The sequence below is a fragment of the Stigmatopora argus genome, chromosome 17 (genome assembly GCF_051989625.1).
Source record: "Stigmatopora argus isolate UIUO_Sarg chromosome 17, RoL_Sarg_1.0, whole genome shotgun sequence".
NCBI classification, from domain to species: Eukaryota; Metazoa; Chordata; class Actinopteri; order Syngnathiformes; family Syngnathidae; genus Stigmatopora; species Stigmatopora argus.
The window spans coordinates 6,409,241-6,427,160 of NC_135403.1; the positions used below are offsets into that span (position 1 = coordinate 6,409,241).

Sequence of the window (17,920 nt, forward strand, 5' to 3'; positions counted from 1 at the left end):
AGGGATTTAAAATCCAAAATTCCACATTTTCTCTTAGCCACTGTTTCTTACATGTTAACATTTATGTTTTTAATTTTTGTTTTATGTTACTAATCCTGAAACGAACCAAAAATCATCAGATATTGCTAAAAAAATTACTTGATCAGAACTCTTATGTATCACTAGAAAAATATATCTATACACCGTATTTTCCGGACCATAAATCACACTTTTTAAAAAATAGTTTGGCTAGGCTTATGACTAATACTCAAGTGCGACTTTTATGTTTTTTTCCTTTCTGACCACACACAGCCTGCTATGTTGTTTTTTTAGGCTATAGTCATCTGAAAAATGGTTATGTTAACAGATGTCTATTTAGCCTGTGGTTCTTTCTCCATGTTACTATTTTTCTTTATTGTATATGTTTGTAGTACTTGGTTTTTGGTCAAACTAAATAATGCCCTTCCAAATTTGCGCACTATGTACTCCAATGCGCCATAGGTTTATTTTTTTCCTCTTCACTGTACTTATTTTTTGGGGCTCTCGGTGGTATCTCATATAAAACATCAAGTGACTATTTGCAAAAATAGTAAACACATTACCATATGTTTTGATTAATATTTTGGGTTTGTGTTTCTATACATATTTCCTCTAGGTAATTTATCTTTCCCAATTCTTCTATTCCCTGTATACCTACACTTTATCATGAAAATGAAGGTACTGTATGTCAAAGGCTTGAGTTGCATTGCAAAGACTTAACTTTCAAAGGCTTAATGTGTGCTAAATTTACATCATTCAAACAAATCTGAATGATATTAAGTACAAAAGTAGTGAACAAAACTGAAAATCAATTAACTGAATATTTTATGTCCTTCTGCAGCAAGTGACCTTGGTATGCTCAAGAACTGACTTGACAGGTTATCAATCACATGTCAAACTGGCCAGGCACCCCCAACCATCCCACCACCCTGATACTGATAACCTGTGGATGAGGCCATCTGGAATGGTCATTTTGTTGTAATTAGGCATGGGGCTGGCTACTCCACATTTAGTCCCAATTGCTCTTTCCTCACTGTGGTATCGACTCAATTTTACAACACTTTCTTTCTAAGATGGGGTGGTGTTTTGAGCCTGATCTGGTGTGATGAAACCAAACATATTAAGCAGAATTATGGCATTCAGAAATATAGAACATGAACTAGAAATACATGGCAACACAATTGACCTCCACCAAACACAACAGAACTTGTTTTACGGTTTCCCCACCAATTTCTTTTACTGTATTGAAGATGCGATATACCCTCATGTTTCAAATAAACTGATTACCTGTGTTTATAGAAAATCTTCCAACAAACCATAAATCCAGTCTACCCTGTAGAGATACAATAATCGCCGATGTGGGTGACTGTAAATCTGAAACAGGGGGTCTCTTGTCTAGCAAGGCTAATTGGGCTTTCGAGGCTCCTAATACATGACAAATACAGGTGGGAAAGGGTCTTGGCACTGCTGGTATGAGCATATCAAGAATTAATAAAACTGCACCTTTCTGTCAAAGACATCTGTTGCCAGCAGGAATCAGTGTCTTCATTATTACTGCCCTAGCCCACGCATGTTTGCTTGGCATGACCGTTTAAAGCGATATATCTGTTTCCTGGCTAATTCAAGCTGTCAACATCATCCCAGTTTGAAGATGAAAAATGGGTGTACCACCCGGCGCGCCAGATGGAAGTGCCGGACCATAAATCTCAGCTAGCAGACATTGCGATGGATGGATTCTCCACAGTGAACAGCTTCAAATTTAAGAAGCTTCCCCAGGGTGGAATTTGCACGCAAAACAGTAATTTCGATGAAAAAGTGTTTGACAACAACTGATGATAGTGAAACCAGCTAGTCTGTTCATGTTCCGTATTTTCCAGACTATTTGTGATTTCAGTTTTTTTCATAGCTTGGCTGGGCCTGCGATGAATATTAAAGTGCAACTTCTATGCGTTTTCTCTCTCTCTCTCTCTGACCACCTGTAATGTATCTATTTATGGTGTTGTTCTCCATTTTGCTGTGGTTATTTTTACTTGAAAACAGTGAAGGACATCAAAATTACATATCATTTTGCCAGGAAAGTGAAGTGTATCGCTTACACTTTAACTGTTTTAACTGTGGGAAAAAAACTGTACCTAAGACAAATAGACTTAAGGACAGTTTTTTTTCCCACAGCCATCAGGACTCTGAACTTGCGTAAGCACGACACACAATCCCTTCTGTGCAATAACTTCGGGGTGTGCAATAACAATGTGCAATATCTTAGATTGTGCAATATTTTAGAATTTACCTAGCCGGGATGTGACTTTTTATACTTTTATATTACTATTTATGTTTTTTTTAACTGGGAAAACGCACTTTGTGGAGTAGCACCACCCATTTCGTTATACCCAGCTGTGTATGATGACAATAAAGGCATTTGATTTTGATTTGATTTAAATTAAAAGTGAAATGCAGAGGACATTTTCATTGAAAGGAGGGGCAAAGGTATCTCCATATGACTAACAGTGCGCTATGAATAAATCATTCTGAGCCAGGCAGAGGGAGAGTAAACAGTTGTGTATCTTCACCTCAGATGCCTAGAGAGGCCTGTCAAACAGTGAAGTTAACAAAGGCTTCCTCCTCATTGCAATGCAGATGGTGTTTATAGTTGATCCAAGTCAAAACCTGACATGATCAGGATATCCACCACATTAACCCTTGAGTTTGTCGAAGATGCCTCACCTTTGCTTGGAAATGAAACATTTTGAGGGGAGGGGCTATGGAATAAGTGGCACAGTATTGACAACTACCATATGTTAGCTATATTGTACATGAGCAAATAGTTGATAAAATAGATGTGAATTTGTGTTGAATGCTGATTTTTGAAAAGTATTATTTTTAAAATTTGTTGATCCTCTCCTCCAGTTGCTGGATAAAAATTGTCCAAACTAATTCAATAAAAGATGACCCCCCCAAAAATAAAAAATTAAATGGAAGATCGGCAGAGAACTACCGTATTTTCACGACTATAAGGCGCACTGCATTATAAGGCGCACCCTCAATGAATGACACATTCATTTTTTTTCCATATATAAGGCACACTGGATTATAAGGCGCCCTGTCTATTTTGGAGAAAATTTAAGACTTTTAAGTGCGCCTTATAGTCGTGAAAATACGGTAAACTGAATCTAAAATAGATCAAATAAGTGAGTACATAAACGTATTCAGTATGAGTATACACAGGAACAACATAATACAGAAACACATATACACACAAATAAATAATGTATAAAAACTCCAATAAAGTTGGCTGTCTTGTCCCAGCAGGCAACGATTACATAGTTGAATCAATTATTTGAACAAATATAGTAAATAGCATTACAGTCTAAATTTAGCTTTTTGTGAGTATCCAAAGCAGGTTAAATAAAAACCACTCAAAGTCAAAGCAATCATTTTTAGAATATAACTTTTTTTATTTATAATTTATAATTGGCAGATACAAAAAATCTTAAACTGTATCCAAAATGTGCAATAAATCACTGCTGATTAACAAAAGAAATTACAAAAGACTGTCTGTCTACTTCGAAAAGTTGACAACCAATGTAAACTGGTTTGAACTAGTATTTCTAATGTGTTTATGATTCACTTCTAACGGTCTTTTGAACTGAACTACAGTTTAAAAAAAATCTGCGTTGCTCTCCCAAGATAACACACCATCATGTGTACAATACATACATCAACATATGCCACATTCTAGTTCCCTCGTTGTTAAATATAAGAAAGGCAATCATTTTCGGTAAGCAGCACAAATGTGTAAAACACATGACAAACTCTTGTACCAATATATTTGAGACATCAACAAAACATGGACGGGGGTTTGGGGGGCGGACACTTCCAAAAATAATGTTGTAAACGATCACCTACATTCATTGAGATGCACAGAAAACAAAAGATTCTCGTTAAGTGCGGATCAGCAAGCTGAACAGGCATCAACATCTGAAATCACACACTTGAGAAATTAATGCTGAATACTTTTGAGATGGGAGTGGGACAAAAAAAATCACAGCAGCAACTCTTTATGAAAAGGGATCCTGCACGTTAAAAAACAAAATAACAGAAACACCAAGGATTAAAAAAAAAATCTTTTCACATTTCAATCATAAGTACATCCACATTCATGATCCGTTTATCTGGACAGGATGCTGGTGCCTACTCCTTCATGTTCCGCAAATATTGTAAGACACCAAACTAAACTAAGTAAATAGTTGAGCAAACGCGTACATGAATAAATATCAACTACCGTTCGACTGGGAAGGACATTTCTTGGCAGGATGTAAAATGAGTTTTGTAGTGCAAAATCATTCTTGCATGTTATGTTTTTCTAATTCTACTCCAAACCAATACATGTTTTGTCATGTAGCGTAAATTTCCCCAAGATGTTAAATGTCATCAAGTAAAATAACAATGGGAAAAGAAACACTTCCAACTTGTGTTTGACAGAAAGAAAACATCCCACTACACAGGTTACCAGAACCTACAGCCTTCATTCCTAGACAACTCAAATGCTTTTAAACGCTACTACCGTTAACATGCATCACTATTCAGAGTTCTTAATTTATCAAACATTAACATTTGCAGCCAACTAAACCTAAAGCCCTACCAGTTGTCTACGGGACTTCTTCGAACACTCGGGTGCTAAAATCAAAACTCATGTAACCAGAATTCCCTATTAAGGTATTCATGTAAAGCACTTGTGTAAATAAGTATTGTGCTTTTCCCTTTCCTCTGGAGATTCGGCTGTATTTTTAAGCATATTTTTCTTTCCCGTCCTGTGTTAATGAATTGAAGAATCTGTAATGGAATTGTCATAAGCTCAGACTTTGACTACACGCCAACCAGGGATTTCCCAAATCCTTTCACACAGGGCTCACACCAATTTAGGAATTCATTTGATTTAGGTCAGACTTTAAGACATCAGACTCACTGTACAAGTATTGAGGTCAAGTGACAACAGGTTTTCTTCTATTATAGGTTCTTGGAGTACTTTTATTATAATTAAAAAGGACACCAAGCCTTTATTTGGGGTTTGCATACTGTGGCAAAACCCATTGTGATATATTTTCTCATCGAGGTCTATAATGTTGAAGCTTTCACAACATGCAAATGACCAGATTTTTAAAAGACCAGCAAAGTTCTTCACTTGAGCTCCTGTGTAGTATTCCTTTCACAAAATGAGTACTCTGAAAGGGACCCATTATACTTAACCATTTTTTCCCCAAAAATAGTTTAGCAAACTACTAGTAAAACAAATAGATCATCCAAATCTAAATTGTAATGGTACTCCATTATCTTGACCTATTATTTATTATGAACAAATGAGTTCCAATTTCCAAAACTGTAGTTGTCTCTGAAAAAAAATACACTAATGTCATGGATGAGTTGACCTAGTGAAGAATTTGAATACAAACTCTAATTTAGCATGTTTGCCACAGTATTGTTTTAAACATGATTAACAGTCGTACATTTAAATGTAAATAAAGAATAAGCATAACAGGTCCCAATTTTTGTAGAGAACAATATTAACAAAATGCTGTTTCCACAAAGTGGGAAAAAAATCCAGCATCTTCAGTACCGTTAGACTTGCATAATATAGAATGGCTCCACATAGCCAGAGGTTACTTTAAAGCTCATCATGCATGATCAAGTTATTTAAAATGTCTCATTTTGGGTCAGGCCACTGTACAGGATACTTTAAAAAAATTATAATTAAAAATGTTTCATGTAGCATTTCCTTTTGCACTCAAAGAACTTTTAAAATTTCCAAGTCTATTCTTTCTCTGGTTCTTCCACTAATCCAAAAAATTCACTAGTTGACGTGGAGTGACGAATACAGTTGTCATTGTTTACCTCTTGCATACCATGAATGCATTTAGTAGATTAGTGGTGAGAAAACATCCAGTTAATAAATTGCATTTGTTGCTAAAGCGAGAAGTCAACTTTGACAATCAATGCACGTTAATAAAAACGTTGTTTTGGGCGCAATTTTTTTTTTTCTGCAGTTTAAGAATTTTGTCAGTAATGTGTTTTTAATTTTATGTAAAATTCTTTTTCAACAAATCCATACTGGCAACGTCAACTTCAATTTTGAATGTTATGTAGGCCTTGCTTTCAGCATTTGATTGTGAAACCGGGATAACTTGTGGCGGCAGTTGGTGAGTGATTGACTTCTAAGTAAAGGCAATCAGCTCAAATGGGTTAGGCGTGCGTGTGTGAACCTTGTGTACACCTCACTGAACATAAAAAGTGCAAAATAGCCACCACTGTCCTATGTGTGTCAGTAGTGCTTCTCCTGTAGGTAATCTTTCATCTTGTTAGGCAAGGGCAGTTTCTGTATAAGGTCTATCCTTGTGTATTGTCTAATGACAAAGCGACAAAGATACTGCAGCGAGCGTACTTGCATAAAGCGGGAGACGGGGTTGGTGAGTCTGACTGGGTAGGTTGCAGACCCAGGTAAGCGAGACCTGGAATAACAAAAAGCACCATTCTCCGAGTCCTTTATCGAGTGTTCTATGAGGTCTACAATCGACGTGTGTCCTTCTACGTCAGGCTGCTCATAGAAGCTGAAGCGTCCGTTGGAGTGTTCGATGCGGGTGTGGAGAGTTTTGTTCTGTGACCTAAAACTCAGGCTGAGCAGATACCTGTCATCTGAGCTATCTCGGACCAAAAAGGAGCCATCGGCCAGGTTGATGAGCTTTTCCTCCGCCTCCCAGCGTGTGATGGGACCCCAGTACCAACCTTGCCTGGCGAGTTTCTTCAGCTCCTCCGTCAAGCTGGTCACCACCATGGGCCCGCTGCTTTGGACTGAGTCGTACACTCTGCTGACCCCGGGCGCGGAATTGGGATCAAAGTTAAGATGGTGTCGAACCCTTTCAGCCATTTGGCTGTCGGACGAGCTGAAGCTGGAGAAAGTTCTGGGAAAACGACCAATACTGCTAATGGGGGGCAGGAGGGGAGAGAGGGGAGGCGGGACCTCTCCTCTTGGGCTTTGAAGCATCATGTCAGCGGAGCCGAGAAGAAGACTATTAACTGTGGTGTCCATGAAAAGATCTGGGGGTAAGTCACCAACCATTTCGTGCTCCTCCTGTCCCTGATCCGTCAGCGGGGAGCCGTTGTTTGCAGCTGCCGCCACCTCCATAGGAGATGCGGTGTCCAGACAGAAAGAGTGGGACCCTTCTGGGTACATTCCCTCGTCTAAAGGCATTGTGTACTGAATGTAGTCTTGAGGTGTCAACCCCAGCACCACAGGCACGTCATTATCTTCAATATTCAGATGCAGTTCACCATTTTGTGGCTGCTGAATGTTTTTTAAGGATTCGGGTTGGTCCTGAAAGAGCTCGTCCATTTGGAAATCGCTAAACTCCTTTCGGATGCCGTTTAATGTGGGACTGGGGCTTGGTGAGTGAACCATGGCTTTAACTTTGACCTCCATCTTTATACAAGCGTCGTCGGCGTTAACTGGCCGCAGAGGCCATGGCGAAGGGCTGTAGTGGTGACTACGAAGCGAAGAAGACCTCAGAGGTCTCTGGGATTTGACCTCGTTGAAGCCAATGGGCACGGAAGAGGAGGAGAAGGTGTCCTCGTCGTCGGTTGAGCCGATGGCTGAGGAGCCGGCTTTGCTCTTTGCCTTCTGCTTTGCAGACAACCTTCTCTTGAGTGAACCCATCAGGCCTTCACTCTTTGAACGGCTCTTGTTTTGACCACCTTTGTCTTCCCCACAGCCCAAATCACACACTGAAAGGTCTTTGGTGTAGCAGCCACCAAAAAGTGACTCGTCCTTAGTGAACTCTGTGGTTACTGGGGGCTGTTGGAGCATGACAAAGTCACCGTCCTCTTTCCCCTTTATGCTCAGTGACTTCCGAATGGTCTTCAGGCTGATCTTCTTCATTCTGACTGGCCCTCCGCCAAATTGGGGGGCATGAGAGGTCTCGCCTTGTGTCCTGATGAAAGTACTAGCCACAGTTTCCTCCCATCTGGTCGTACATAGGTCATGCAGACAGCAAAGCCTTCAGTCCCTGAAAAGAAGGGAAAAGCAACAATACAGTGAAACACGCTTCAGCTGGGAAAGCACAGTACCCATCACGTTCCCTTCAATTTTTTCCCCGATTTAATTCTGACTGTCGTTGTGCTTCCATGAGAGGAAGTTGTGGACCTTTCTATTAACTCTGTGACCAAAAAAGCTGAATAAAGGGATCAGTGTTCATAGTGAACCACTTTACTATTACAAGTAAAAATGGTAACAGGCAATGTAATAAAACATGCCCGGTTCCCAACCAGGTAAATATGAAAATAAGGAAAGACACATGCCTAAATTTTTGCTTTGACTCACCAGTGCAAGTTAAAATACAAGCACAGTACACTCACTTCATTTCTCTCCACAGATAAGGAACATTTCCTCAAAAAATGATTTACTATTCCCAGTTTATGACACTAAATATAACAACAAACTGCTTGTTTGGTCACATAAATGGAAAATGCTACCGATATGGTTGCATTAGCGTACTTAATGTATTCTTACCCTTTACGATAAGGAGAACGTGTGGAGGACAATTAAACAATATTGATTATTATTATTATTACGCCGTCAACAAAAATAATATTAAAGCAACTTAATCTTGTTTTAGCATCATTTTCCACACACATTAACATAACAACTTGTATATTTAAATATGGCTGTATATAAAACAATTGTCTTTTGAGAGGACGGACGAGTGGTTAGCATGTCGGCCTCACAATTTTGGGTTCAATCCCAGTTCGGTCCTCATTGTGTGGAGTTTGCATGCTCATCCTCCGGTCTTGCGTGGGTTTTCTCCAGGTACTCCGGTTTCCTCCCACATCCCAAAAACATGCAGGGTTGGCTGGTTTGCTCACTCTAAATTGCCCCTAGCTATGGGCGTGAACAGTTGTTTGTCTCCCTATGCTCTGTGATTGGCTGGCCACCGATTCAGCATGTCCCACACCTTGTGCCCATAGTTACCTGGGATAGGCTCCAGCACCCACCGCGACCCTTGAGGATAAGCGGTTCAGAAAATGAATGAATGAATATCTTTTAGAAGCAGGTTTGGATCAAGAGAATGGGTATTAATTATTGGGATTTCTAAAACATTATACTTACACTCTACCGCAATGGCAGTGCACGCTGACATATTTTGATTCACTAAAGTAGAACATTCAAGTAACTACCGAGTAATTAAACACCAGGTGGTCTACATGTCACCACAAAGCTTTGACTGCATTAACGATGGTTAAAGATTCAACTGAATCAGTATCTAACCCTTGCACACATGAGATTTCCCTACACTGCAATTAAGGTCTGTTTACATTCAAATATACATGTGATAGGTTTAAAATAAGGTTATAATACGCCGCACTTTGACATCACACAGTTAAAATACAATTATTATTTCGATGGCATTCATGATGATGATATATTAAGTGCCCCAATATCAGTATAGAGACTGTGAAAAAGCAACAAAAACGTTCAAATATGAAAGCTGCAGATCTATTACTCACCATTATGAGTAGAAAGAATGTGACTCGGCTAGACTGAATGGGTCAGGTTCCACTTCCAGCACTTTAAATTTGATGTTTTGGGGAGGGAAAAAAGAGAAAAAAGCTTGTTATCATGGTTGCAAAACCTGCTGTTTCACCTAACCTGTTATTACCAGTGAATAGGTAGTAGTTTATATAACCTGATTCTTTGCTGAGCCTATTTTGGAAACAGAACCAAGAGCTTGTCATGCTAGCCTAACACGGCCTGCACATTTGGATGCACGACTTTAGCAATGAAAGGGAGCATTTTACTATCAAATCGCAGTCGTGAAATCTGCTTTATAGAGGAGTAATTACATAAAACCACGACAAGTACTCGACAAAATACATTGTTATTATACACTGAATTTGTCGATACAACATGAGCATTGCCCCCCACAATTGCTACTACGAGATATATTGTTAGCACATTCGCTACCAACATTGCAAACTATTCCAAACAGATCGGATATTAAAACAAATAACCTAACGTTGTGTAAGCCATAACGCTGTCATATGATCTCACTAGAATTGCAAAACGAACTCAATTAAATTTTATTCACTCTTTCACCTTTCTAAGATGACGAAAGATACCTTTGCTAATGTTAGCATTCCAACTACCTAAGCCAATCAGCTCGTTTCTTTCATGCTTGTTGTCGAATACAAGAAATCGTTACCTTGCAGTTCTTCAGCTTCCCGATCCGCAGGAAAAGCATCGGCGTTTACATCTCCACAGTTGGCACGTCTGGTAAAAAGATAAACGGCTGTAATGTAAAATGCAATGACACAATAAGGTGACTTCTTTCTGATGAATAGGGTTAGCTCACTTGACTAGCTCCCGGCCTCTTCCTTTGTTGCCTGTTGAGTAGGGACAGGCAAGGCAGGAGACTGGGATGGAGTGAGCGCACATAGAGACGCATCAGTGAATTGACTAACTACCCTTACAAATAATTACTGGTGAACATAAAAATATAAAAAATATCAAGCGTGCAGACATTTCCCATAAAGTGTATTTTGTACATTTTGAACTATATTAGTATTTTCCATTCGAGTTTGTAGTTAACAGTGGCTGCCATTGACGGGGACACACGTCCAATCCATTTGACTGTATATATATATATATATATATATATATATATATATATATATATATATATATATATATTCTTATATATATATATATATATATATATATATATATATATATATATGTGTATATATATATAGTGAATGTGTTATAATCTATTGTGCACATCAATGCATCAATCCCCAGTATTGATTGTGTGTGATGTGTATATATATATATATATATATATATATATATATATATATATATATACACACATATATATACATATGTATATATATGTGTATATATGTGTGTATATATATATATATATATATATATATATACATATATATATATATATATGTATATATATGTGTATATATATACACTGCATTGATGTGCACAATAGATTATAACACATTGACTATATATATATATATATATATATATATATATATATATATATATATATATATATATATATATATATATATATATATATATATATATATATATATATATATATATATATATATAGTCAATGTGTTATAATCTATTGTGCACATCAATGCATCAATCCCCAGTATTGATTGTCTTCACTAGGATTATGAGTGTGTTTATCCTGGAAAACTGGGAACAGCCATGACTGGCCAGCAACCAAATGCGGGGTACACGTAGGCAAACAAGCATTCAGAATGTCTTTGGAATGTGTAAACGTACTCCATAGAAGAACATCAAACTACACAGAGAAAGGCCAGACCTCAGATTTTAATCCACGACCTCATAACTGTGAGTCAGATGTTCTGACCAGTGATCCATCGTGCTGCCTTATACTGTATTGTGCAATAGACAAAAGTGGATATACAGTAATACACTTTGAATACCCATAAATAAGATTATTAATTCAAGTGAGGGAATACGAAACCCCCTGATGGCTGAATTTACATTTACAAAATATAGACGAACAGCTGTTGGATATTCATCAAATACTGTCTTAAATTATTTTTTTAATACAACAAATATTAGTAGTTTTAGTATTTTATAGTATTAAATTGCAGAACATGCCAGCAGAAAAATAAAATCCTTCAAAAAACTTTATTTTAGGTTTTACTATGCCTTTACCCACTTAAGATAATTGAACTATATATTCTGTTGTCTTTATACAATACTAAGCAATTTGTATAATTAATTGATTTGGGAGCAAATCTGTTGATGCTCTGCCCGTGAATTATGACTTGTTGAATAAGATTGTGCTTATTTGGTGTCCGTCTCATTGTGCCCTGCGATTGGCTGGCAACAAAATCAGGCTGTCCTCCGCCCACTGCCAACAGTTGGCTGGGATCGGCTCCAGCACCCCCGTGACCCTTGTGAGGATAAACGGAACGCAAAATGAATGATTGAATATTATAAATGGAAACTGGTTAGTCAATACTGCGTAATCAGTTTTTACCCCTGTGCTTTCGCAAACAATATAATTTTTACATAAATTATTTATTAATGAATTATTGTTCAAGCAGCAATCATTTATAATCATATGTTTTGATTGGCTTCAAATAGTAATTTCCGAATAGTAATTAATTACATCTGTCTTCATTACCCATTTGATGTGAAGCATAGGTTGGCACCTTATAACAATCTATGATGTCGTTTATATTATTTTACTAATTTGGGTCTTCAGTTGACAAAAGTTTTGGGAAAAATAATACAACAAAAACATGGCTCGCAACTCAATTCTTGTTCAACTAAACAGTGACCAAAGAGGCTTAACAATGATCATATTTTGACAAGCCAAATATTTACAGGAAAGCTGCATGAGAAAAATAATTGCTATGAAATATTCAATGTCCAAATATTCACTAATGAATGAACTTTCTTATTTGTGGTTTGTGAGTCTGACTTGGTGTGGGGACTTGTGCTTAAAAGTATTTTTAATTTGGATTCCAAAAAGATCAAATTGACTCTCACACTATAAATTGATCGAACAAACTAAATGTTGGTTGGCTAATTAGTGTCAGTATTGTTTTTAAAAGGGATGATGTTTACCACTGCCACACTAATTTGGTTTCTCCTGAATATCACATTGTTTTTTCCACGCTGTCAAATGTATGGCAGTCTTTCCCCATCCTGCTCGGGGCAGCAATGGGTAGTAGACAGGCTCTCTGCAAGCATTCTAATTACTTGGCCTTATTAGGCTTGATCAGGCAGCAATTTTTTTATATGCTGGCACACGAGGGAAGGTGTTAGTGGGGGGAAAAGTGGAAGAAGGAGGGATGGCAGCTCTGAAATATTGCACCAAGGACGCCATAACATGAGCATGTTTTCACAAGCCAAATTAGACCTGACAAACAAACTTTACTCGATATTGGGTGCCAGACAGTAAAACACAGCACGGGTACAACTTGAGACAATTTTGTACAAAACTTTGAACACATCTTCTCACTTCTGGATCTTAAAAAGAAATAAATTATAAAAATAAAAACACTTTTTTTCTCTTCACTGAACATAACGTGCAATTTTATGTGATCTTCCTAGTTACAATCAAACTATTTCCATCATAGAATGCTTAAAGTAAGATTTTTCCTACTACACTAGATGTTTTTAAATACAATATTACCCATTAAATATTTTAATGAAGAGGAAATAGGAAGGTGTGAGCAGTGTAATATTAATCCTCTGGTATTTTAGAGTTACTGGTGATATTTATTAGCCTATATTAAAATATTTCTGCATTTCATATCTATTCATTCAAATTCTCTGGTTGATGTAATAATTTTCTTTAATTCTGTAGAGGCATCACAAAAAACAACAACAGGACATTCACAAAAGCAATAAATACATAAATAAATACACAGTTGTGTTAGTGTACCTTCATAATGTTATTTAATTACACACCTCCTCACAGTGCATATTAAAAGGGCAACAAATACTAACTAACTACGTAGTCTGTCACGATACTCTTGCAATAATTTCTATTTCTTTGGACTCTTAGCCCCTCAATGTAGTGGAGGATTGGAAAATCATAAAAAGAATTTCACATAAAAATAGTACTTAAGATGAGTGAATAATATGGTTGAAAGTGTCAGTAAAAATGCTAAATTAAAGTTACTCTTCTATTACTAGTGCTGCAGTGAAATTTTCTATCGATTGTGTGATAATTTCCCTCCTACACATTTGAAGGCCATTGAACGCACCTCCATTTTATCCGGAAGCGAAGATATGGTGGCGCGGTTGTTGAAAACAAACCCGCGTAGCCGAGCAAAATGTGACACTTCCAGACATCGCCTTACTCAAGTGACATTCTTGGGCCTCATTTGGGCTCGGATAAAACTCGATTTAAAGAACTAAAAAAGCAGCGATCGCGAGATTATGGAATTATCCGGCATGATCAAGAAAATGGGTAGGCTAAGAGTTAGCTGGGAAAATGTATTTTCGAAGTGATGTTTGGTGTAGATTTGTTTCTTGCTTCTTGTAATCTACAGAACTACCAAACTATTTTATTTTATTTGACTAGCATGTTTTATTTTATTCATTACGTATTGTTTGTTCAGCCTACTGTAAACCTACTTTTCATTTGGCAAAGTTATCAAAGTCCATAAAATTCGATGTAGGGCTTTTATCTGCACCTTAGACCAAAACAAAAAAATGCGACAACTTAATGCTTATTTCATATTTAATTCTTATTGTAACTTTTTTTCTTTCTACCAACAGGCCACTCTTTGTCCGAGATAAGAGTTCGAGCATTGAAAAGCATCATTTGTAAGCTGAAGCACTCCCTGATTTCCATCCCTGACATTGTCCAAGAAAAGATGCTGTTCGTTTATCTCCTGGAGTGGTTCAAATTCCCAGAGGTTCCCATGCAAGAAGAAGTCCTGGATTTACTCTTGATTTTATCCAAGGTAGAGCCCAGAAGGTCATGTCCTCAAAGTACAGTGGTACCTCGACATACGATCTTAATCCGTTCCTGGACTAAGATCGTATGTCGAGCTTTTCGTAACTCGAGCGGACGTTTCCCATTGAAATGAACTAAAAACACATTAATTCGTTCCAACCGTCTGAAAAAACACCAAAAACAGGATAATGGATTGGAAAAAATGTTTTATTTCTTCTAATTCACCATCTATTAAAAAAGTAACACATAACTAGTGGTTTAATAGTAATAAAATGTGTTTAATAGAAGTAAAATTAGACGCATTTCGCGGAGGGTAGAAACAGCGACATACACGGAGGCGGAGAGTGGGGGGGTGTTCGGGGGGACTTTATCCACGGCACTCGTAAACGAACAAACACATTTAAATTAACTTGGATTAATATATACAGACACTTAAACATACATTTAATGTAACTTTACACACAACTGAATTCTATTTTTTTAATTTTTTTTTTACCTTCGTTCTGGGTGGGTTAGCTGTTTGCCACGCCTCCAACCTCACATTTGCTATCGATGGGCTGTTTGCTGTTGTATTCCCTTCAAAATATTCCGAAAATGATGCACACAAATGTCCTCACAATAGGATAACGCACGACTACTTGCCAACGAGAAGTAGTCTTGAATGAGCGATCGCGGGAGCTAATGCTAAGGAATGAATAAAAGCCTACCCACGTATTGATTGTGGGTAATGAAGTTTTATTCTGAGAAAGGGTGCCATTGCCTATCGGTGTTGTGTGCATGAGTATACTTCATTACCCAGAAAGCCCTCTTTTTGCCCGCGCATGCGCGTTGTGCGTTTCCTGGTCGAAACTCGTCTGAATAAATCGTTCAATGCTCGTAGATATCTGTTATACACGAAAGAGATGCGGCAAAAAAGACAGTGCGCTACAATGATAAACAGCCTCTCATGTCATGGCCACCTGGCTTGGTCGCATCTTGAAATTTTGATCGTATCACGGGCGAATTATTCGATCGAAATTTTCATCATACCTCGAGCATGTCGTAGGTAGAGCTGATCGTAGGTCGAGGTACCACTGTATTCATTTTCATCATTGTTTCTTTCATTGATTGTGGCTTTTTTTATTTAAAAAAAAAGCATCCAAGTGCAGCCCAGATGCTAAGAGATGTTGATGCGGAGGATATCCTTTTGCAACTGTCTACCAGTGTACAACCGAGTCTTCGACCCATCATCGACGAAACCCTGGACCAGCTGTTCCAGCTACCTGAGCTTATCCCCTGTCCCACCTCCCTCTATATGCGCAAACCCCACATTACACATCAGACAGGTGCTGCAAGCTAGGGAAAAGAGTTGAATGAAGTCTATGCTATACAACAATTTTCAATTTTTTAAGATGAATTTCCTCTGTGGTTATCACCTCTGAAATATCTGCAGATTTGCCATCTGATGAACAATTTCCCAGCCGAGGATATTTCCAGAAGAGTATGCCGAATCATGTGGATGTACCTCCTCTGAAGATAGCAGGCACTGATTTTTACATTCTGTAATACAACGCACCATACAATAGAACCTCCAAAGTCAATTAGAAGTATTGTATTGTTATTCATTTATTCATTATTCCTGCTGTTTATCTTCTCATAGGTTGCAAGGGTGCCGAAGCGTATGTCAGCCGACTATTTGGCAGTACACCCTAAACTGGTTGCCAGCCAATTGCCGCGCAAAATTAGATAAAACTAACCATTCACGCGCACATTCACACAACAAGATAATTTCAGAGCACTCGGGCATCATGCAATACATGATTTAAGCATGTGGGAGCTAACTTGAATACCTGGGGGGAAAATCATGCAGGCAGTTATGCGGACGTATTACCTAGTCATCCACCATATCCCTGTATTTTTATTATTATTATTATGGTGCTTAGTATAATAAAAATGTAATTATAAGGGATTTTCAAAAAGCTGCTCTAAGGCTTTTTTTTATTTTCCATTTTTCTATCTTTCATTCATATAGTAATAACAAGTTATAAAAGGAATAAGTAATTTTAGAGAAAGAAAATCATCTCCCTTTGAAGGCATTTGACAGATGTCAATGCATACGTCATTATTCTCAGACAGATAAGAATGAAATATGTTACGTTGTATATATTCTAGGGATATTTAAGCATCGATGCTCGGAGCACTATTTTTCCTCTTGTCTCATCCCTGATTAAATAATTGTAGAATTATTGTTGTATGTAGATAGGGTTTGTGCTCACTTGGGGTGTGCTTACCATGTCTCTGGACTGATGATACTTTGAGGGAGTAGGACAGTCGTAATTTGGTTGAACTCGTTATTCGGGGTGCGTGACTTTGGAGGTTACAAATAAATATTTTGCACTAAATTCAGTTTTATTTTTATATTTTGCTTCATCATCTGCATGTGTTTTCACAGTACACGAAGCTGTGCAGTGCTTGAAGTTCTCTGTGTTCCCCTGGTTGACGTTGACAAACACTGATAGACACATTTTATCTTCTAATGAAAGGTGAGAGCTACAGAAAGGAGTGCATGTATTTCTCTACTGTAACAATTTAACATAATCACATGGAAAGCTGCTTAGAATTATTACACCGTGCATGATTGATGGCCCCTGAATTAGTCATCACCTTGTTTTGGTGTGTGTGGGGGGCACTATTCCTATCTGGATTCCCCCACGGTGAAACGGGAAAAGCAGGTGTGGGCATATTCGTTGCCTCCAACTAGGGGGGTCTTTGTTAGGGTCCATCCCGGTAGAAGAGAGAATAGTCCCCTCTAAATGTGGTTATGGTGAGTCAACCAGTGCTCTCAAACATTCAAGTCATCTGGTGAAAATTTTGTAATATCACCTCATTTAAGTGGGAGAAAATGAATGATTCAGGAATTTACTGTCAGAAATAATGTAGGTTATTTTTTTTAGCATTAAGCTATGTCAAATTCATTTTTTTATGATCAGGTCTTTAAGGAGCAGCAACCCCAGTTTGGTGTGGGCCACTTGTGAGCTACTCTGTGATGTCATCATGCAGGACTTCCCTGCTGAGATCTTCCTGCAGAGGCCAAATATTGCAAAGGTTTGTGCCAATTTAATCAGATGCAATTAATACTGTACAAGAGAGTTGCCGATATAATCTAAAAAATAAGCATTATATGTTAATTAGCAAGATATTAAACCCTGACAAAAATCCATCCGTCTGTCCGTAATTTCATACTGATGTATTATCATTAAAGTGAAGGTCTTTATTTTTTTGTGTAGTAAATTTAATATTAAAAAAATACTCGTTATCAACTCGTTTTATTGATATAATTAGATTTTTCAAAAATTGTCCATGTCAGATTTTTTGTCTTATTTCTAAAGTTTTTAATA

General features: G+C 37.6%; 3 protein-coding genes across 3 annotated transcripts in view; 2 read left to right on the top strand and 1 right to left on the bottom strand.

Moving 5' to 3' along the window:
* Nucleotides 1-3,446: 3,446 nt before the first annotated feature.
* Nucleotides 3,447-10,476, bottom strand: socs6a (suppressor of cytokine signaling 6a). Its single transcript, XM_077624719.1, has 4 exons — nt 10,413-10,476; nt 10,263-10,330; nt 9,568-9,628; nt 3,447-8,069 (listed from the first exon to the last, which is right to left on the bottom strand). Exon 4 carries the CDS (start codon nt 7,940-7,942, stop codon nt 6,332-6,334), a length of 1,611 nt encoding a protein of 536 aa, XP_077480845.1. The 5' UTR covers nt 7,943-8,069; nt 9,568-9,628; nt 10,263-10,330; nt 10,413-10,476; the 3' UTR covers nt 3,447-6,331.
* A 3,375-nt stretch (nt 10,477-13,851) lies between these two features.
* Nucleotides 13,852-16,421, top strand: LOC144091924 (rotatin-like). The gene is made up of 4 exons (XM_077624615.1): nt 13,852-14,051; nt 14,363-14,550; nt 15,679-15,868; nt 15,976-16,421. The coding sequence occupies exons 1-4, from the start codon at nt 14,021-14,023 to the stop codon at nt 16,086-16,088; spliced, it is 522 nt and encodes a 173-aa protein (XP_077480741.1). The 5' UTR covers nt 13,852-14,020; the 3' UTR covers nt 16,089-16,421.
* Nucleotides 16,422-16,952: 531 nt separating this feature from the next.
* Nucleotides 16,953-17,920, top strand: part of LOC144091923 (rotatin-like) — a 39,650-nt gene continuing 38,682 nt past the window's right edge. Inside the window, exons 1-2 of the mRNA XM_077624614.1 lie at nt 16,953-17,065; nt 17,513-17,627. Of these exons, the coding sequence (XP_077480740.1) occupies nt 17,577-17,627 (51 nt within the window). The 5' untranslated portion in view covers nt 16,953-17,065; nt 17,513-17,576. The remainder of the gene's footprint in view (nt 17,066-17,512; nt 17,628-17,920) is intronic.